Source organism: Amblyraja radiata, chromosome 39 (assembly GCF_010909765.2).
Source record: "Amblyraja radiata isolate CabotCenter1 chromosome 39, sAmbRad1.1.pri, whole genome shotgun sequence".
Lineage (NCBI taxonomy): Eukaryota > Metazoa > Chordata > Chondrichthyes > Rajiformes > Rajidae > Amblyraja > Amblyraja radiata.
This window is the reverse complement of record NC_045994.1, coordinates 14,181,251-14,204,215: the sequence shown is the minus strand read 5'-3', so window position 1 is coordinate 14,204,215 and position 22,965 is coordinate 14,181,251. Positions and strand designations below refer to the sequence as shown.

General features: G+C 47.6%; 1 protein-coding gene across 1 annotated transcript in view; it reads right to left on the bottom strand.

Moving 5' to 3' along the window:
• Nucleotides 1-442: 442 nt before the first annotated feature.
• The window catches only part of LOC116967435 (methylcytosine dioxygenase tet3-like), a 79,812-nt gene continuing 57,289 nt past the window's right edge, over nt 443-22,965 (bottom strand). Inside the window, exons 6-11 of the mRNA XM_033013992.1 lie at nt 17,566-17,774; nt 14,800-14,950; nt 10,833-10,922; nt 8,927-9,064; nt 6,260-6,593; nt 443-3,241 (exon numbers count right to left, since the gene is read on the bottom strand). Coding sequence (XP_032869883.1) covers nt 1,422-3,241; nt 6,260-6,593; nt 8,927-9,064; nt 10,833-10,922; nt 14,800-14,950; nt 17,566-17,774 — 2,742 coding nt within the window. The 3' untranslated portion in view covers nt 443-1,421. The remainder of the gene's footprint in view (nt 3,242-6,259; nt 6,594-8,926; nt 9,065-10,832; nt 10,923-14,799; nt 14,951-17,565; nt 17,775-22,965) is intronic.

Genomic DNA, 22,965 nt, shown 5'->3' with positions numbered 1-22,965 from the left:
TGTTAAATAACCTACTTCAAGTTGTCATTTTAAAATCAAGGTGAAAGTGCTTTAAAATGTCTTCTTTTCATATATTTACAGTTTAAAATTGGATATAGAATGCAGGGAAAAAATACACCTCCTGCTGTTCTTCCCATACTAACGTGTAAAAACAAAGAATAGAACAAAAAAATTAAAAAAATTAAAGTCAAAACCGTCAATTGGATGCTGGCACTCTGAAGGGGGGTATCTGAGAGTGGCTCCAATGACAATAGTAATTACAGGCCTAATTCCTAGACTGCAGATGCATTGCCGTTGCTGTAAAACCCATGTTCAGCTCTTAACTCAGAAACACCTGAACCTCACGAAATATCACGACATTCAACAGAAGATAAACGCACCCGGCAATGGTGCTTCGGTGTGTGGAGCCTCGCTCGGTATAAAATTGCAAAAAATCGCCTTCTCTGACTTTAATAAGAGTGCCGAAAGCAGTCCGGAAAATCAACCCGTACAATATCCCAGAAAAACAAAACTGCCCTCACAGGGGGTTCCACTGTAAACGTTCATGAAAAAACGCTTGGTGGAACAGGAGAAGATGATTAGATCATGGAACACCCTTCAGCTTCTATCAAGTTAAGCTGCTCAAAAGATTACAGCAGACACACACACTGCGAATTTCTTTTTTTTTTTTCTTTCCAATGAGATGGGAAGGGGAAACAAGGAGTGGGAGGAGCACCAAGATGTTGATTGCCATTATAATCTACCTCGGAACGGCACAATGGGATTTTTTTTTTACATTTAAGTGCATGTGCTTGACATTTCGACCAGAAATGTCAGGCGAATAAGGTTTTAAGCACCAACAGACAGGCCAGCGGTAATGGCTATACAAATCGAAAATCACCGGGCTCAGAATTGTGTGGGTGATTTTTACTATCGTGACTGAAAATGAACTTTGTTGTAAACTTTTTTGTTTAAAAAGCACCAGTTTCTTCACCTTTTTTAGATTTCTTTTAGATGACATCCTATACATGGAATTCAACAGGCAGAGGTGTTGATATCTGTCAGAATTAACTTGGCCCCTGAAGAATTAGCTGCTTCCCGAACAAATGATTTTTTTTTTTCTTCTGAACAACAGATACAACAAAAGGTGTACAATAAATACTATTCTTCTAGTTTGACATAGAAAGTTCTCTTACCCTTCAAGTAACGATGGGCAGCTATAAGTTCAAAAAACATGTAGGTATATAAATTAGATTACTAAAACCAGGAAAAAAAAATTTCAAACTGTGATTAAAATTCTTTGCTCAGAGTGCAGCTTTCGAGATGATTTGCACTTGAGTGGGATTCTCCCTCGACTGTATATTTAACAGGGGAAAGCACCGTTCAGCAACGGAAAGAGCTGCCTTAGTGAGGTAAGATGGCCGCAAAATGTTGTCTGAGTCTCAAATCCAGCGATTATAGGGCCCTGTTACCTGGGTATAGGCGTATGAAGACACAGTGATAACAGTGTTTGTGGTAATGGTCAAAGCTTGACGTGTGGGGAAGAAGTCCTTCTTGCCGAGGTCAATGTCTGTGGTCAGCGTGCTGCCCCATTTGCGCTTTTTCCCCAGGAGTTTGGAGTTCACCAGCGGTAGGCCCAACCTGGCCGCCTCCTCCTGCCTCTGTTTCGCCCTCTCCGCCAGGATTTTCACCTTGGCCTCCCACAGTGCCAGGCCGTGGTTCGGCTCGTTCAAGTTCTTGTGCTGGTAGAAGACGAGGGATATCCGCGTGGGGTGGGACCGGTTGGGTTTCTTCAACGGCGTGGTGGCGTGAAGCTCCCTGCGGGCGCACTCGATCAAAATGGAGCCGTGAGCCGGCGCCACGGCAACGCCTCCGATGTTGCCGTCCAGAAAGTTGTGTTCGCTGTCGGACCAAACCTCCTCCTCCTCCTCCTTGACGTTCTCGGGGGGCAAGTCGTCCATGTTTTCGTTCATGCCGTAAGGGTCCCAGAGCTGCTCCTGCATGCCCGAACCGTGCAAAACAGGACCGCCCTCGTTGACTTTGTAAAGGTCCCACTGCTTCCCCTCCATGGTTCCTCCCGGGAACACCGCGCCGTTTTCATTCCACACGTTCTCCCGCAGGCTCATGTTGGACGTCGAAGACTTGGAGCCGTTCCTTTTGTACAAATCCCACGTCTTGTCTTGCAGGCTGGAACCCGAGATCACTGACAAGTTGTTCTGTATTTTCACCGGCTCCCATAGTTTCTCCTTCAGGTTAACATTAGATGCCATGGGTGGGGCTTCACCTGACTTGAACGAGTCCCACATTGTCCCCTGGTGGTTCACGCTCTTTATCGGAGGCGTGCCCCTGCTATCAGTGTGTAAATTCCACGGCTTCTCCTGCATGTTCGACACAGGACACCCGTTTGCGCTCCTGTTGGACGTTATCGAGTTCCATCTGTCTTGAACGTTCGTGTTGGCTAACTTGGTGCTGTCGGTGGAATTGTACAGGCTCCAGGGTTTGTCGTGCCCAGAAGTCCCAGTTGACATCAAACTACCGTTTGGCTTGAACACATCCCAGGACTTCCCTTGGTGGCCGAGACCAGGCGACATTTGGACAGGGGGATAGGTATTGTTCACTGGGTGGACGTTCCGAGAAGCTCCGTGGCAGGACTGGGAGTAGGGGACGGGGTCTTCTGGCTCCTGTTTGATGAACCGGTTGATGCTGTTGGCGTTTTGCGACGCTCGTTTGACTTCCTCGGGTAGGTGGGACTGTGCGGACAGTGGGTTCGGAGAAACCAAACCGGTCCCCCCTTGAAACATGGGCTGGTGGCTCTGCTTTGGTGCCATATCGCCGCCTTGCTCAGAGCAGTCGATCCTGTTACTCCTGAGGGCGAGGTTGAAGTTGGCGCACAGCTCCTGAACGTCCGGCTTCTTCTCGAAACCGTTTCCCGCGAAACTCGGCGGCGTGGTGTCGCCGCTGCCGTAGTTGAGGAACGACGGGGGGAAGAGCTGGTTGCTCGGGTAGCCGTAATAGCCGTAGGAAAAGGAATACCGTGGGTGGTAGTTGTTGATGGAAGGCAGGGATGGCCTTGCATAGTAGGAATGATAAGGGTAGGCATTGCCCAGGTTGTAGGCGTTGGAAGGTCTACAGTTCCCAAGCACCGTGTAGCTCTCCACGACAGAATTCCCGCTGTGTTTGTACGAGTTGTAGTGATCCTGCGGCTCGATTTTGATCGAGGGGGTGAGGTGGTGTTGGGGGGCCGCACTTGCCAGCGTCACATCTGCAGGAAACAAGACAAGGTTAGACCAGAATGATTTACTGAAGAAGGGTCCTCACTTGAGTCAAGTCAAGTCAAGTTTATTCGTCACATACGAGGTGTGTGTGCAGTGAAATGAAAAGTGGCGATGCTCGCGGGCTTTGTGCAAAAAGACAAACAAGCAAACTGCAAACAGAATAGAACAGAATCAAGAAATGTTCAAGAAGGAACTGTGCAGGTGCTGGAAAATCGAAGGTAGACAAAAATGCTGGAGAAACTCAGCGGGTGCAGCAGCATCTATGGAGCGATGGAAATAGGCAACGTTTCGGGCCGAAACCCGGAAGGGTTTCGGCCCGAAACGCTGCCTATTTCCTTCAGTCTGAAGAAGGGTTTCGGCCCGAAACGTTGCCTATTCCTTCAGTCTGAAGAAGGGTTTCGGCCCGAAACATTGCCTATTCCTTCAGTCTGAAGAAGGGTTTCGGCCCGAAACGTTGCCTATTTCCTTCAGTCTGAAGAAGGGTTTCGGCCCGAAACGTTGCCTATTTCCTTCAGTCTGAAGAAGGGTTTCGGCCCGAAACGTTGCCCATTTCCTTCAGTCTGAAGAAGGGTTTCGGCCCGAAACATTGCCTATTTCCTTCAGTCTGAAGAAGGGTTTCGGCCCGAAACGTTGCCTATTTCCTTCAGTCTGAAGAAGGGTTTCGGCCCGAAACGTTGCCTATTTCCTTCAGTCTGAAGAAGGGTTTCAGCCCGAAACGTTGCCCATTTCCTTCGCTCCACAGATGCTGCCGCACCCGCTGAGTTTCTCCAGCATTTTTGTCCACCCTAAAGAAAGAAACTATCTAAGAAACAGTCTAATTCCGAACTAGTCTTGTGAATGAGCCAATTGACAATCTATCAGTTGAGAAGCATATAGTAAATAATAATCAGATTAGCAGAGAGTTTTATATAAATATAATCTGATATTGTGTCCAGCACCAGTATTGTGGGCCGAAGGGCCTGTTCCTGTACTGTACGGACCCGCGTTCCATGTTTTAACTATTTGTTGCCTATTTCCTTCGCTCCATAGATGCTGCCGCGCCTGCTGAGTTTCCCCGACCTGAGCTGCCACCCATCCTTTTTCTCCAGAGATGCTGCCTGTCGAGCTGAGTAAATTGATAAGTGATGGTAGCAGAATTGACCCATCAGGTCCACTCCGCCATGCAGCCGTGCCTGATCTATCTCTTCCTCCTAACCCCATTCTCCTGCCTTCTCCCCATAACCCCTGACACCCGCACTAATCAAGAATCTATCTATCTCTGCCTTAAAAATATTCACTGACTTGGCCTCCACAGCCTTGTGTGACAGAGAATCCCACAGATTCACCACCCTCCGACTAAAGAAATTTCTCCTCATCTCCTTCCTTTTTTAAAAATTTTATTTGAAGCAATTGTACAAGAATAAAGCAATCGGCCTAACAATTATACAATTCTTAATGTATAATTCATTTCATTTTTACCATTTTTGTAAACTGATAAGTGAATCGGGGGGGAAAATGAGTAAAAAGGAAAGAGTGCAGAGAGAAGAAAAATAGAAAAAAGAGAGAAGAAAAGACCCCTGAACGGAGATATGCCCCACCATACTTCCCCCCCCCCCCCTCCCCCGCTCACCCAAGCATCGGTTTTAAATTTGTGTTCAACCATTCTATTATTGAAGAAATTCAGTGAAAGGAGACCATGTTTTGGAGAATTGGTCTAATTTATCAGCCAAAACAAGCCTTCTTTTTTTCTAAATGTAGTGTCTCGGTCATTTACTTCATCTCCTTCCTACGAGAACGTTCTTAAAGGTCTAGCTGGAGCTTCGAACTATATCTTTTTTTTCTCTTTTTTTAAAATTTATTAGAAGTACAATATTTACAGTAGTACAAACAACTTCACTGGCTTCCCATCTCCCACCGGATCACCTACAAAATCCTGATCCTCACCTACAAAGCCCTCCACCATCTGGCCTCCCCATATCTCACTGACCTCCTCTCCCCCTACCAACCCTCACGGTCCCTCAGATCCACATCAGCCGGTCTCCTCTCCATCCACAAGTCCAACCTCCGCAGTTTTGGGGACAGAACCTTCTCCAGGGCAGGTCCCAGGCTCTGGAACTCCCTCCCCCAATTGATCCGCAATTCCGTGTCCCTCACCATCTTCCAGTCCCGCCTCAAGACCCATCTCTTCACCTCTGCCTATCCTTAGCCCCACGTCCCCCTCCCTTTTCATCTGTGCATTAATTGCCTCATATTGTGTTTTGTATTGGATTCTGTCTTTACTTTGTGTACTAGTCATGTCTCTACTATTTATTTCATTCCCCTTACATGTTTTTCCTCTACCTGCTAAATTTTTGTAAGGTGTCCTTGAGACTCTTGAAAGGCGCCCATAAATAAAATTTATTATTATTATTACAAGCCACGTATATCTTATTACATTTGTTGTACCCCCTTCATTTTTTGAGCTTTAAGAAAGATAGAAATAAAGGAAGTAAGGAAAGTGAGAAAGAGTCGTGATAGTGCAGGAAAGTGTTGAAAATCAAATCCCATTAGAGAAAGAGTTAGAGAAGAAAGTTAAGAAATAGACCCTAGAAAAGAAAGAGAAACAATTGCACTATTATTAAAAAAACACACAAATAGGGATTTACCAACTTCATATTTTTCATCCCCCATTGCTGCTTCTCACTCCAGAACAAGGGGTCACACAGTTTAAGGATAAGGGGGAAATCTTTCAGGACCGAGATGAGGAAAACATTTTTCACACAGAGAGTGGTGAATCTGTGGAATTCTCTGCCACAGAAGGTAGTTGAGGCCACAGTTCATTGGCTGTATTTAAGAGGGAGTTAGATGTGGCCCTTGTGGCTAAAGGGATCAGGGGGTACGGAGAGAAGGCAGGTACAGGATACTGAGTTGGATGATCAGCCATGATCATATTGAATGGCGGTGCAGGCTCGAAGGGCCGAATGGCCTAATTCTGCACCTATTTTCTATGTTTCTATGTTTCTATAATCAATGAAATAAACAACTACCTTTATTCTGCGGAGTGCCACACTTCAAGTTTTCCGTTTCCTGCTTTAGCTTTCCGGCCAGGAGTTTCTTCTCCTGGTTCCGTTGCTTTTCCGCGGCCCTCTTTGCTTCCAGCTTCTTCTGGCGGGCGGACTTGACGGGCTCGGGCAGCATGCGGACCTCCCTGGGGAAGGCGGTGAGCACCTCGATGGCGCCGGCCTTGAACTTCTCACTCTGGTTGTGCTCGCTGCCGTGTTCGTCGGTGGCGGACACCTTGTAGAGCGGCAACACGTGCAACTGCTCGTCCTCCGGCGTGGTGCCGATCTGCCGGTTGTCCTCCTTGGTCAGCGTGCAAACCTGCGGGCAAACACGCCGATCCGTTACGCCGGGCAATCCGCTCGCTTATTTTTGTTTAACCAAAAATAATTTCTTTACCATAATATGTACAGTTCGAAAATAAATCGAAACAAAACATAAAGTGAAACATATAAGATTGTTAAAGGTTTGGACACGCTAGAGGCAGGAAACATGTTCCCGATGTTGGGGGAGTCCAGAACCAGGGGCCACACGCAGTTTAAGAATAAGGGGTAATCCATTTAGAACGGAGACGAGGAAACACTTTTTCTCACAGAGAGTGGTGAGTCTGTGGAATTCTCTGCCTCTGAGGGCGGTGGAGGCGGGTTTCAAGAGAGAGCTAGATAGGGCTCTTAAAGATAGCGGAGTCAGGGGATATGGGGAGAAGGCAGGAACGGGGTACTGATTGGGGATGATCAGCCATGATCACATTGAATGGAGGTGCTGGCTCGAAGTGCCGAATGGCCTACTCCTGCACCTATTGTCTATTGTCTAAAACCTGCCACCATAATACAGGTCAAACAAATAATACAGATAAACTATGATACAAGTATATCACCATCTTTATTCAGGATGCATTACACCCCCCGCGGTGCCCAGCGGTCCAGGAAATCCCCCAGGGCGCCCCCAATCCTGCCCTTTGATCCCAAACTCTCAGGACACAGCCCAGACCACCACATAAACCAACCTCCCTCCCTTCCATCGAAGATAAACGCACAACAAGCCGGAGTAACGCACGGGTCAGGCAGCATCTCCGGAGAAAAGGAACAGGTGACATTTCGGGTTGAGACCCGTCTTTAGTTTGGCTTAGTTTTAGAGATACAGCGCGGAAACGGGCCCTTCGACCCACAGGGTCCGCACCGACCAGCGATCGAGACCCTTCTTCAGACTAGGAGCAATGTGAGATATAAGGTGTATGCTGGCCGCATGAGTAATTGTAGAGGTTGTGTACTCAATACACGCGACCAAAAATGAATTGCTTATTTACGGGCTATCTTTGCTATAATAATAATAATGGATGGGATTTATATAGCGCCTTTCTAATACTCAAGGCGCTTTACATCGCATTATTCATTCACTCCTCAGTCACACTCGGTGGTGGTAAGCTACTTCTGTAGTCACAGCTGCCCTGGGGCAGACTGATGGAAGCGTGGCTGCCAATCTGCGCCTACGGCCCCTCCGACCACCACCAATCACTCACACACATTCACACACAGGCAAAGGTGGGTGAAGTGTCTTGCCCAAGGACACAACGACAGTATGCACTCCAAGCGGGATTCGAACCGGCCACCTTCCGGTCGCCAGCCGAACACTTAGCCCCTTGCGCCATCTGTCGTCCCGATGCACTATAAGACTGAAGACCCATTCTAAAGAAGGGTCTCGACCCGAAACGTCACCCATTCCTTTTCTCCAGAGATGCTGCCTGGCCCGCTGAGTTACTCCAGCATTTTGTGTCTATCTTTGGATTTTATTTCTTCTCCACAAAGCGGAATTATGAAGATACGGCCATTGCAGTACCGACATTTGTCAGCATGTGGCAGTGTTGTATTGTGAATCTCAGCTGTGAAGTTGTCCTACATCCAATGGCCTGATTTCATCTTCGAAGGAGGTAACAGATCAGCCCTAATTTGAGTGATGTGTAAGAAGGAAGTGTGGATGCTGGTTTAAACCGAAGATAGATGCAGAAAGCTGGAGTAACCAGGCGGGACAGGCAGCATCTCTGGAGAGAAGGAATGGGTGACGTTTCGGGTCGAGACCCTTCTTCAGACTGGTTAGGAATAAGGGAAACAAGAGTCAGTGATGTGGAGAGATTAAGAACAATATGCTTTTTTGCATATCTTTCATTCATTGTTCTTTATCTCGCAACATCATCGTCTATATCTCTCATTTCCCTTATCTCTAACCAGTCTGAAGAAGGGTCTCGACCCGAAACGTCACCCATTCCTTCTCTCCAGAGATGTTGCCTGTCCCGCTGAGTTACTCCAGCTTTCTGCGTCTGTCTTCGGTTTAAACCAGCATCCACACTTCGTTACTGAGTTACTCCAGCTTTTTGTGTTTGCCACAGAAGGTAGTTGAGGCCACAGTTCATTGGCTATATTTAAGAGGGAGTTAGATGTGGCCCTTGTGGCTAAAGGGATCAGGGGGTGCGGAGAGAAGGCAGGGATGGGATACTGAGTTGGATGATCAGCCATGATCATATTGAATGGCGGTGCAGGCTCGAAGGGCCGAATGGCCTACTCCTGCACCTATTTTTTATGTTTCTATGTTTCTATGTTTGAAAGTTCGGCCTGAGGGATAGGCGGAATGAGTTTGGGGTTTGTCGTGGGACTACATACCACAGTGCAGCCATTGTACATGTTATGCTGGTCCTTGTGAGCGTGCGCGCAGAAGTCCATACACGCAGTCACTCCTGAAAACGGTTTCCCTTCTTTCTTCCCCAGTCTGCAGTCTGGGGCTAACTGTTCATTGGTGATCTGCAAAGACAGTGAATTACACAACAGTTCTTTATTTACATTGTTATCACGGTTGCATTACGAGCGGCTCGGAGGCGCAGCGGTAGAGTTGCTGCCGTACAGCGCCAGAGATCCTGACTACGGGTACCTAGTTTGTACGTTCTCCCCGTGACCTGCGTGGGTTTTCCCCGGGATCTTCGGTTTCCTCCCACACTCCAAAGACGTGCGGGTTTGTAGGTTAATTGGCTTGGTATAAGTGTAAATTGTCCCCAGAGTGTGTGTAGGATAGTGTTATGCCCCTGTCCCACTTAGGAAACCTCTGGAGACTTTGCAACCCCACCTTAGGTTTCCGTGCGGTTCCCGGAGGTTTTTGTCAGTCTCCCTACCTGCTTCCACTACCTGCAACCTCCGGCAACCACCTGCAACCTCCGGGAACCGCACGGAAACCTTGGGTGGGGCGCAAAGTCTCCAGAGGTTTCCGTTCAGGTTTCCTAAGTGGGACAGGGGCATTAGTGTACGGGGATCGCTGGTCGGCATGGACTTGGTGGGCCTGTTTCCGCGCTGTATCTCTAAACTAAACCATGCTTAGATTCATACAGCATGGAGACAGGGCCTTCGGTCCAACTTGTTAATGGCGACCAAGTCCTATCTAATTTAATCCCATTTGTATGCATTTGGACCTTGGCCCTCTAAACCTTTCCTATCCATGCATCTGTCAAGTGTCCGTTATAGTCCCTGCCTCAACTACCTCCTCTGGCAGCTAGTTCTATTTATCCATATGCCCACCACCCTCTGAGTGAAAACGTTTCGCCCTCAGCTTCCTATCAAATCTTTCCCCTCTCACCTTAAACTTATGTCCTCTGGTTCTTGATTCCCCGACCCTAAAAAAAAGACTCTACATTCACCCTATCTATTCCCCCTCATGATATTATACGCCTCCATAAGGTCACCCCTCATCCTACTGCGCTCCAAGGAATAAGGTCAACCTCTCTGCCCAACCTCTCCCTGCAGCCCAGACCCTCAGGGGATGAACTGTTCATTGGCAATCTACAAAGACAGTGAACTATGCAGCAGTGTCATTCTTAATACATTACCTTTCTTATCAACATTAATAATAATAATTTTTTTTTTTTTATTTTATTTTTTTTTTTAATTTTATTTATTACATTGCATTCATATTCCACACAATGTTGCTTAGCTGATATTTATTAGTGGATCTATTAATTGAACAATCAGCGACATTGAATGAATGTTTCCCCTTGTTGCTGGATTCCTAAATTAAATACAGGGGCCACACACAGTTTAAGAATAAGGAGTAAGCCATTTAGAACGGAGACGAGGAAACACTTTTTCCTCACAGAGAGTGGTGAGTCTGTGGAATTCTCTGCCTCAGAGGGCGGTGGAGGCAGGTTCTCTGGATGCTTTCAAGAAAGAGCTAAATAGCGGAGTCAGGGGATATGGGGAGAAGGCAGGAACGGGGTACTGATTGGGGATGATCAGCCGTGATCACATTGAATGGCGGTGCTGGCTCGAAGGTCCGAATGGCCTACTCCTGCACCTATTGTCTATTGTCTAAATAAAGGTCTTCAACACAGGTGAGTTGCTGCCTTACAGCGCCCGAGACCCGGGTTCAGGCAGCATCTCCGGAGAACATGGAGAGGCGACGTTTCCCCATTCAGACTAGGTCTGAATTAACTGGGGTGTTTTACTAGCCACGCTACTCTGGCAGTGCAAGAGTAATCTAACCTCATAGCCCTTCTAAACATTATAGGGGTAGATTTTGGTTTACCTGATTGCTGAAGGATTGGGGAGCAAGCTGCTTATAAAGTGGGGCGACCTCTGTGGCTAAGGTCTGCAGTCTGTCCTTTAGTAAATCTTCCTGAGGGAAAAAAACAACACTAATAGTGAACACTTTGCAATATTACAGCCAATGATACGTTTCTTAATGGTAATGGTACTTTATTTGCGATGTGTATCGAGATACAGAGGAATCAATGTTTGTAGACCAGACCAGTACGTATCACTAGATATAAGCACTAGAATAGACATAGAAACATAGAAATTAGGTGCAGGCCATTCGGCCCTTCGAGCCTACACCGCCATTCAATATGATCATGGCTGATCATCCAACTCAGTATCCCATACCTGCCTTCTCTCCATACCCTCTGATCCCCTTAGCCACAAGGGCCACATCTAACTCCCTCTTAAATATAGCCAATGAACTGGCCTCGACTACCCTCTGTGGCAGGGAGTTCCAGAGATTCACCACTCTCTGTGTGAAAAAATTTCTTCTCATCTCGGTTTTAAAGGATTTCCCCCTTATTCTTAAGCTGTGACCCCTTGTCCTGGACTTCCCCAACATCGGGAGCAATCTTCCTGCATCTAGCCTGTCCAACCCCTTAAGAATTTTATAAGTTTCTATAAGATCCCCTCTCAATCTCCTAAATTCTAGAGAGTATAAACCAAGTCTATCCAGTCTTTCTTCATAAGACAGTCCTGACATCCTAGGAATCAGTCTGGTGAACCTTCTCTGCACTCCCTCTATGGCAATAATGTCCTTCCTCAGATTTGGTCTGAGGAATACATCTTAGATAAGCATTAGGTTAGCGATTTAAACAGGCCCGTCGGCCCACCGAGACCATCGATCACCCGCTAACTAGTTCTATGTTATCCCACTTCCTCATCTGTTCATTGGGGTCAAGGAAAGATCGTTCACGTCACAGCCCTGTTCCCACCAACCTTTCCACCACCACGCACAAGAAGCGACAAGACAGACACCATTGTATGCAGATGCCGAGACGTTTGCTCAGCTCTGGCTCAACAACTTGCGTGTGGACTCGATAAGATGAAGAAGTTCCACTCACTCAGGGGTAATTTTACAGAGGCCGGCCAAAACCAACGCGGTTTCAGGGAGAACATGCAAACTCCACACAGACAGCACCCGAGGTCTGAATTGCACCTGGGTCTCTGGCACCGTGAGGCAGCGGATCTACCAGCTGCACCACTTTGCTGCCGTTACAAACGACGCTACTAACGATCCCTGTTAATTCCAGAGGACAAATGACTGAAGGTGAATAGTGAAAGACCTGGATGGAGTGGATGTGGAGAGGATGTTTCCACTAGTGGGAGAGTCTAGGACTAGAGGTCATAGCCTCAGAATTAAAGGACAGCCCTTTAGGAAGGAGATGAGGAGGAATTTCATTAGTAGGTGGTGTACGTGTGTAACTCATTGCCACAGGAGGCTGTGGAGGCCGTCGGTGGATATTTAAAAGGTTTTTTAAGGATATTTTGATAGATTCTTGATTAGTACGGTCGTCAAGGGTTATGGGGAGAAGGCAGGAGAATGGGGTTCAGAGGGAGAGATAGATCAGCCACGATTGGATGGCCAGTAGATCTGATGGGCCGAATGGCCTAATTCTGCTCCTAACACACGAACATAATCTAAGGTCAACAATTACGGAGAGAAAAATAGAATGAACATTTCAGGCTGACGCCCAGAAATATAATTCTCCCCCTACAGGTGCTGCCTGACCTGCCAGTTATTTTCATTATTTTCTGCATTTATTTCTGATTTCCTGAATCAATAGTAGAAACATAGAAACATAGAAAATAGGTGCAGGAGTAGGCCATTCGGCCCTTCGAGCCTGCACCGCCATTCAATATGATCATGGCTGATCATCCAACTCAGTATCCCATACCTGCCTTCTCTCCATACCCCCTGATCCCTTTAGCCACAAGGGCCACATCTAACTCCCTCTTAAATATAGCCAATGAACTGTGGCCTCAACTACCTTCTGTGGCAGAGAATTCCAGAGATTCACCACTCTCTGTGTGAAAAATGTTTGCTGTTTAATTGCGAGCACTGTTGTTTAACAGGCCCTTCGGCCCGACTCGACCCTGCTGGACACGTTTTCCCGACTGAATTGGGGCAGCTGCATTTCAACCTCACGCTGCATGCAGCTCAAGAGATACAAATACAAAGAGATACAGCGTGAAAATAGGCCCTTCGGCCGACCGAGCCCATGCCTGCCTGCCAGCGATCACCGATACACTAGTTGTATCCTACACACAAGGGGATATTTACAGAGGATCAATTTACCTACAAGGCTGCAGGTCTCTGGGATGTGCGGAGGAATCACGCCGGGTCCCGTGACAGCAATAAACATCAAACCAAAGGGTTTAATATTCGCTGATTAACATGAATTGGCCCGTCTGCAGCTATGATCTCCAGTCGTAGACTCTCCCACTAGTGGGAACACCCTCCCCACATCAACTCTATCCAAGCCTTTCACTATTCTGTATGTTTCAATGAGGTCCCCCCCTCATTCTTCTAAACACCAGTGAGTACAGGCCCAGTGCGGACAAACGCTCATCATAGGTTAACCCAGTGGCTCCCAACCTTTTTTAGCTCATGGCCCCCTTTTCATTTTTCTGTGCCTCCCCCCTGACATTATTAGCGGAAAAAAAGTACTATAAAAGTATTATAATACCTTCCATAAAAATATCAGTGTCTACTAATTAGGGACGACAGATGGCACAATGGGCTAAGTGTTCGGCTGGCAATCGGAAGGTAGCCGGTTCGAATCCCGCTTGGAGTGCATACTGTCGTTGTGTCCTTGGGCAAGACACTTCACCCACCTTTGCCTGTGTGTGAATGTGTGTGAGTGATTGGTGGTGGTCGGAGGGGCCGTAGGCGCAGATTGGCAGCCACGCTTCCGTCAGTCTGCCCCAGGGCAGCTGTGGCTACAGAAGTAGCTTACCACCACCGAGTGTGAATGAGGAGTGAATGAATAATGCGATGTAAAGCGCCTTGAGTATTAGAAAGGCGCTATATAAATCCCATCCATTATTGTTATTATTACTAATTGCACATATATTCTCTTTTATTCTATTCCACAAACATCAAAAATATTTCAACTACATAGATTTAAATTTATTAGAACTGAAATATAGGAGGCAGCAGGGTGGTAGCTCTGTGGTCCCCTTCATTGAACCTGTGGCCCCCCTAAATCCCAATTTTTTTTCTGTGGCCCCCCCTGAAATTTGCCCCCGGTTGGGAATTACTGGGCTAACCCACTCATTCCTGGGATCATTCTTGTAAACTTTGTTGAAACCTTAATTTTGCAGCTCAGCCTAGACTCTGACCACGGCAGGGAAATATGTGGCAGGTGCTTTGATGGTTATTTACATACACAAAAGTAAGAAAATAATATATTTGCATTCGCAGGGCACCTTAAAAGTGTGCCCCACCTTCCAGCTCCATACAGGGACTGCACACATGGTGGGAAACACAGCCGACCATTTGTACAAAGCAAGAATCTACAGAGGGCAGTAATATTTGTGACCTCCTACTGTATCTGTGTAGTTACGGCAACTGGAAAAGTTAGACATTTGCCATAACATTGCATAGAAACATAGAAAGATAGAAAATAGGTGCAGGAGTGGAGGCCATTCGGCCCTTCGAGCCTGCACCGCCATTCAATATGATCATTGCTGATCATCCAACTCAGTATCCCGTACCTGCCTTCTCTCCATACCCCCTGATCCCTTTAGCCACAAGGGCCACATCTAACTCCCTCTTAAATATAGCCAATGAACTGTGGCCTCAACTACCTTCTGTGGCAGAGAATTCCACAGATTCACCACTCTCTGTGTGAAAAATGTCACCTAACCTAAACTAAACGCAGTTAGAACAAACCAAATAGTGTATGCATGAATTGGAAATGCAGTCGTGAGATTCAGTGAATGAAACCAACCTCTTTGGGGTTGTCTCCCAGCAGCCTGAACTTGCGGGGGAGCTTGCTGCGTGCATACTTGCATCCGTTGAAGTACATGCTCCAGGAACAGCCAAAGGAGAAGGAGGCACCGCAGGTCTCAGGGTCCTTCCCCTGACATGCACACGTGCGGCTGGAATAAAAGAGGCGCCAAAGCAGTAAATATCATTCATTGCAAGCGGCAGGTCCATTCACCAGACCGACACAGTGTTGTTACTGATTATAAACGTCGGGAAGAAGGTACAGGAGCCTGAAATCTGTAACGTCCAGGGTCAGGAACAGCTTCTTCCCTACAGCCATCTGGCTATTAAACACAACAACCTCAAATAAGCTCTGACAAGAGGACATGACTTCAGAATTAAGGGACAGAAGTTTAGGGGTAACATGAGGGGGAACTTCTTTACTCAGAGAGTGGTAGCGGTGTGGAATGAGCTTCCAGTGGAAGTGGTGGAGGCAGGTTCGTTGGCATCATTTAAGAATAAATTGGATAGGCATATGGATGAGAAGGGAATGGAGGGTTATGGTATGAGTGCAGGCAGGTGGGACTAAGGGAAAAAAGTTGTTCGGCACGGACTTGTAGGGCCGAGATGGCCTGTTTCCGTGCTGTAATTGTTATATGGTTATATATGGTTAACTACATAGACTATTATTGTTATTATTGCACTATGATTGTATGTTTATTTTTTGTGTGTACATATGTGTTTGTGTGTGTATAATACTTTTTACACACACAATTTTACACACACACCCTTCTTAAGGGTCTCGACCCGAAACGTTACCTATTCCTTCGCTCCATAGATGCTGCCTCACCCGCTGAATTTCTCCAGTATTTTTGTCTACCTTCGATTTTTCCAACATCTGCAGTTCTTTCTTAAACCTGGCCCTTAACTCCAAGAAGACCAAGGAGCTCATTGTAGACTTCAGGAAGTCCAGGGGCGGCACGCACACCCCCATCCACATCAACGGGACGGAGGTGGAACGTGTTTCCAGCTTCAGGTTCCTGGGAGTCAACATCTCCGATGACCTCTCTTGGACCCACAATACCTCAACTCTGGTCAAGAAGGCTCACCAGCGTCTCTTCTTCCTGAGGAGACTGAAGAAGGTCCATCTGTCTCCTCAGATTCCGGTGAACTTCTACCGCTGCACCATCGAGAGCATCCTTACCAACTGCATCACAGTATGGTATGGCAACTGCTCTGTCTCCGACCGGAAGGCATTGCAGAGGGTGGTGAAAATTGCCCAACGCATCACCGGTTCCTCGCTCCCCTCCATTGAGTCTGTCCAAAGCAAGCGTTGTCTGCGGAGGGCGCTCAGCATCGCCAAGGACTGCTCTCACCCCAACCATGGACTGTTTACCCTCCTACCATCCGGGAGGCGCTACAGGTCTCTCCATGACTGTATGTATGTAAATAGATTTATTTATTGAAATCATATTTATGTCGCTCTTCCAGGGAGATGCTAAATGCATTTTGTTGTCTCTGTACTGTACACTGACAATGGCAATTAAAGTTGAATCTGAATCTGAATCTGAATATCCAGCTGTCAGGGGCAATTAATTCCATGGATTCACCACCCTCTGAGTAAAGAAATTCCTCCTCATCTTCTTTCTAAAGGCACGTCTTTTTACTATGAGGCTGTGCCCTCTGGTCCTAGACTCTCCCACTAGTGGAAACATCCTCTCCACATTCACTCTATCAGGCCTTTCACAATTTGGATTTACAAAGCATGCCCTCTTTAACGTTCATTAGATTAATTTTGGTGATGAGTTGAGAGAATCCAACGCAGGTGAGAAAATATTCTGCATGGATTTGGAACGCAACAACTCTATCAAGAGAATTTGACCAGTAAATTGAAAGTTGTAGTTGGGTAGATGTTTTGGAACAGAAAATAGACCGAGGGACATCCATGAAATTAATTACAGATGGAATGAAAGGGATGAAGCAGTGGCTGAACAAGTGGAACCATTTACAAGTCCAGCACACAAAGTGCTGGAGTAACTCAGTGGGTCAGGCAGCATCTCTGGAGAACATGGATAGGCGGCGTTTAGGATAGGGGCCCAAATTCAGACATTGAAGTGGGGGGGAGAAAGCTGGAAAAGAGGTGGGAGTGGGAGAAAGCCTGGTTGGCTGACCTGCTGAGTTACTCCGGCACTTTGAGCCTTTCTTTGTAAACTAGCGTCTGCAGTTCCTTGTTTCTCCCAGTAATAGTTGGATACAGGTGGGAGTTTTATTTAAATTAGCAGATGGGTGGACCAAGGCTAGGGATGAAAAGACCAAAGGGCCACTATTGGAGGCATGGTGGCGTATCGGAAGAGTTGCTGCCTTACAGCGCCAGAGAACCGGGATCGATCCTGAGGGTTTCGGCCCGAAACGTCACCTATTTCCTTCGCTCCATAGATGCTGCTGCACCCGCTGAGTTTCTCCAGCACTTTTGTGTACCTTCGATCCTGACTACGTAAGGGCGCTTGTCTGTACGGAGTTTGTATGTTCTCCCCGTGACCTGCGTGGGTTTTTTTCCGAGATCTTCGGTTTCTCCCCACACTCCAAAGACGTACAGGTTTGTAGGTTAATTGGCTTGGTGTAATTGTAAGTTGTCCCTGGTGTGTGTAGGATAGTGTTTGTGTGCGGGGATCGCTGGTCGGTGCGGACTCGGTGGGCCGAAGGGCCTGTTTCCCCACTGTGTCTCCGAAGCTAAACATATTAAAACTAAAAACTAAAAACAAAATTGAGTCAAAACCAGTTGACTTACTCGTCATTCAACCCACACCTCCGGCAGGTAGGGTTCCCGTACTTGGTCAAGGTCTCGGTGAGCTCATCGTACAGCTTGTCACCGAGCGATCGAGGGATACCTTCCCAAGCAAGGATGAGGATAATAACAACCGCATTCTGGCAGTGGTGGCCAGCCCGCTCACGAACCAGACACAGCACTTTCTCCTCTTTGCTCGTTCTTCTTATTATCTGTGCAGGCGCAAGGGAACAAAAGATTCGGTCAGTGTTTCTAAAGCAGTAACGAGCATGCAACGGAACTCCAAGTACCCCGAGCAGCACGGTGGCGCAGCGGTAGAGTTGCTGCCTCACAGCGCCAGAGACCCGGGTCCGATCCCAACTACGGGCGCTTGTCTGTACGGAGTTTGTGACCTGGGGTTAGGAGGGAGAGATAGATCAGCCATGATTGAATGGCAGAGTAGACTAGATGGGCTGAATGGCCTAATTCTGCTCTTATCCCTTATGAACAAACACGATCTTAATTTAAAAAGAGAACTCATGTAGCTTCTGTATTGGAAACAGATGGTGAGACAGGTCTTCTTGTTTCAGGCTATCTAAAAGCATCTTTGCCTCACTTTTATTTGTAATAAGTCCCATATAACTCTTCTGAGAATTTCATGCATGAACTGTCTGAACCTGGGGCTTTCGTTCAACTCTGCCTCCATTCCCCAACTGTGTAATATTTACATTGTGTTGCTCCGACACTCCCGCAAAGCGTGCTTAAAGATGAACAAAGATAAGCATCAACCTTTGGCCACTATTCAGTCTGGAGTCAGTAGAATCGAGAAGGTTGGGACCACCTGTTACAAGAACAATAACATGTGCAGGAAGGAACTGCAGATGCAAGTTTAAACCAGATACGTCACAAAAGGCTGGAGTAAATCAGTGGGGCTCTACAGTGGAGTAAATAGGCAGCATCTCTGGAGAGAAGGAATGGGTGACGTTTCTGAAGAAGGGTATCGAACCATTCTGGCTTCATCAGTCGCAGTATTGAGTATAGAATGCTTAAGAAGGAACTGCAGATGCTGGAAAATCGAAGGTACACAAAAAAATGCTGGAGAAACTCAGCGGGTGCAGCAGACTCAGAGGGTTCAGTCTGAAGAAGGGTTTCGGCACGAAACGTTGCCTATTTCTCCCTACCTCTACTCCGGTTCTCTGCAACTCATTCCTCCACTTTTTCGCTGATAAAATCAGCACCATCTATCAATCTTTATCCCCTGTACCCGACTCCCCAGCATCTACTCCACCACCTACCAAGGCCCCTCCTTTCAACATCTCCACTGACCTCCTTACCCCTCCTCCACACTGCTTCCTCTCCCAGTTTGACCTGGTCACCCCTATTGAAATCTCCAAACTCATCAGCTCTTCCAAACCCACCACCTGCTCCCTCGACCCTCTCCCCACTCCCCTGCTGAAGTCCTGCCTCCCCGTTCTCTGCCCCTACCTCACTAATCTCTTCAACTCCTCATTGTCCCAAGGAATTGTCCCCTCCGCTTTCAAAACTGCTGCCGTTACACCAATCCTAAAGAAACCTGGTCTTGATCCCTCCTCTCTCATTAACTACCGCCCAATCTCAAACCTCCCCTTCCTTTCAAAAACCCTGGAGCGTATCGTTGCGTCACAACTTCATTCCCACCTCCTTGCGTATAACCTACTTGAACCCCTCCAATCTGGCTTTCGCCCCCTCCATAGCACAGAAACTGCTCTCCTCAAAGTCCTCAACGACCTCCTCACCTCTGCTGACACTGGTTCCCTCAACATCCTCATCCTCCTCGACCTGAGCGCAGCCTTCGATACAGTGAACCATAAGATCCTGCTCACCAGACTCAAGGACCTCGGCATTGAAGGCTCTACACTCAGCTGGCTCCGTTCCTACCTTTCCAACAGATCCCACTTCATCTCTCTCCACAACCACACCACTGCTACAGCCGCAGTCACTCAAGGCGTTCCCCAAGGCTCCGTACTCGGCCCCCTCCTCTTCATCATCTACATCCTCCCCCTTGGTCAGATACTCCGCCACTTCAATCTGGACTTCCACTGTTATGCTGATGACACCCAGATTTACCTTGGCACCAAATCCCCCCACAACCCCCCCCTCTCCCATATCAACTCCTGTTTGTCAGCTATAAAAACCTGGATGCAACATAATTTCCTCAAACTCAACAGCGATAAGACAGAATTCCTCCTCATAGGCTCCAAAGCCACACTCAGCAAAATCAATAACCCCACTCTCACCATCGACGGCACCACTGCCTCCCTATCTCCCCAGGCCCGCAACCTTGGCGTGATCTTTGATTCCACCCTCTCCCTTGAGCCTCACATCCGCCATGTCATTAAAACCTCCTTCTTTCATCTCCGCAACATCGCCAAACTCAGACCCTCTCTCACTCCGCCTGCTGCTGAAAGACTCATCCATGCCTTCATCTCCTCCCGACTGGACTATTGCAACTCACTTCTCCTTGGCATCAGCTCCACCTACATCAACCGACTCCAACTGGTCCAGAACGCAGCCGCCCGACTCATCACCCACACCAAATCCTGGCATCACATCACTCCAGTCCTCAAAAAACTTCACTGGCTTCCCATCTCCCACCGGATCACCTACAAAATCCTGGTCCTCACCTACAAAGCCCTCCACCATCTGGCCCCCACATATCTCATTGACCTCCTCTCCCCCTACCAACCCTCACGGTCCCTCAGATCCACATCAGCCGGTCTCCTCTCCATCCACAAGTCCAACCTCCGCAGTTTTGGGGACAGAGCCTTCTCCAGGGCAGCTCCCAGGCTCTGGAACTCCCTCCCCCAACTGATCCGCAATTCCGTGTCCCTCCCCATCTTCCAGTCCCGCCTCAAGACCCATCTCTTCACCTCTGCCTATCCTTAGCCCCACGTCCCCGTCCCTTTTCATCTGTGCATTAATTGCCTCATGCTGTGTTTTGTATTGAATTCTGTCTTTACTTTGTGTACTAGTCATGTCTCTACTATTTATTTCATTCCCCTTACATGTTTTTCCTATACATGCTCAATTTTTGTAAGGTGTCCTTGAGACTCTTGAAAGGCGCCCATAAATAAAATGTATTATTATTATTATTATTTCCTTTGCTCCATAGATGCTGCTGCACCCGCTGAGTTTCTCCAGCATTTTTATTGTGTACCTATTGAGTATAGAAGTTGGGAGGTCATGTTGCGGTTGTCTAAGGGGGTCAAGGAAAGAGCATTCACGTCTCGGCCCTGCTTCCACCAATCTTTCCACCACCGCACACAAGAAGCACAAGACGCCATTGTATGCAGATGCCGAGGAGTGTGTTCAGGTCTGACTGAACAATCTCTCAGCTGGTGATGTGGGCTCGATAATAATAAGTTGTATAAGATGCTGGTGAGGCCGCATTTAGGGTATTGTGATCAGTTCTGGGCACTGTGTTATAGGAAAGATGTTGTCAACCTGGAAATGGTACAGAGGAGGTTTATAAGGATGTTACCAGGGAGAGCTTGAGTAGGCTGGGTCACTATTCCTTGGAGCGCTGGAGGGCGAGAGGTGATCTTATAACGGTGTATAAAATCATGAGAGGAATAGATCGGGTAGATGCACAGAGTCTCTTCTCCAGAGTAGGTGAATCTGGAACCAGAGGACATAGGTTTAGGTGAAGGGGAGACGATTTAATAGGAATCTGAGGGGTAACTTTTTCACACAAAGGATGGTGGGTGTATGGAACAAGCTGCCAGAGGAGGTCGTTGAGGCTGGGACTATCCCAACATTTAAGAAACAGTTAGACAGGTACATGGATAGGACAGGTTTGGAGGGATATGGACCAAATGCGGGCAGGTGGGACTAGTGTAGCTGGGACATGTTGGACAGTGTGGGCAAGTTGGGCTGAAGGGCGGGTGCCTGACGGGTGCCGGCAAGTTGCCGAAAAAAATCCCGTAAGTGGGACAGGCCTTTAAGTATGTTAAGAAGGAACTGCAGATGCTGGAAAATCGAAGGTAGACAAAAATGCTGGAGAAACTCAGCGGGTGAGGCAGCATCTATGGGGCGAAGGAAATAGGCAACGTTTCGGGCCGAAACCCTTCTTCAGGCCCTTTAGTATCTCAGTTTGGCAAAGTTAAAGATAATTTAAAGATCGACACAAAAAGCTGGAGTAACTCAGCGGGTCACGCAGCATCTCTGGAGAAACGGATTAGATGACTTTTCGAGTTGAGACCCTTCTTCAGAGTCTCAGCCTGAAAAAGGGTCTCGACCGGAAAAATCAACTATTCCTTTTCTCCAGAGATGTTGCCAGACCCTTTGAGTCACTTCAGCTTTTTGCGTCTATCTTCAGTTTAAACTCAGCCCGAAATGTCACCCATTCCTTCTCTGCAGAGATGCTGCCTGAGTTACTCCAGCATTTTGGGTCTGTCTGCAGTTCCTTCCTACACATTAAAGATAAATTAGTTAGGGTTCCTGTTAATGTTCAGTATTGGTTGAACAACCGGCAGGGTCGTGCTTCGGTGAATCTTGAGAAAGGCTGTGGATACAACATCTCCCCTCATAAGCAGTTTACCAGACCTACACCAGCTTACCGCGGGCACTTGGGCAGAACTCTGGAGGGCATTCACCTGTTACAGAATGAGCCTTAGCCATGCAAACATCTTCCAGCATTGGTAGAGAGCAGTGATAAACATTAATATTGATTTATTGTGGATATGTGCATTGGATATAAACATGAATATTGGTTTATCATGGATATTTAGTTTAGTTTAGAAATACAGCGCGGAAACAGGCCCTCCGGGTCTGCGCCGACCAGCGATCCCCGCACAATAACACTATCGTCACTATTGGGACGACAGATGGCACAATGGGCTAAGTGTTCGGCTGGCAACCGGAAGGTAGCCGGTTCGAATCCCGCTTGGAGTGCATACTGTCGTTGTGTCCTTGGGCAAGACACTTCACCCACCTTTGCCTGTGTGTGAATGTGTGTGAGTGATTGGTGGTGGTCGGAGGGGCCGTAGGCGCAGATTGGCAGCCACGCTTCCGTCAGTCTGCCCCAGGGCAGCTGTGGCTACAGAAGTAGCTTACCACCACCGAGTGTGACTGAGGAGTGAATGAATAATGCGATGTAAAGCGCCTTGAGTATTAGAAAGGCGCTATATAAATCCCATCCATTATTATTATTATCCTACACACATCAGGGACAATTTTTACATTCACCCAAGCCAATTAACCTACAAACCTGTACGTCTTTGGAGTGTGGGAGGAAACCGAAGATCTCGTAGTAAACCCACGCGGGTTATGGGGAGAGCGTACAAACTCCGTACAGACAGCACCCGTAGTCGGGATCGAACCCGGGTCTCCGGCGCTGCATTCGCTGAAAGGCAGCAACTCTACCGCTGCACCACCGTGACCTCC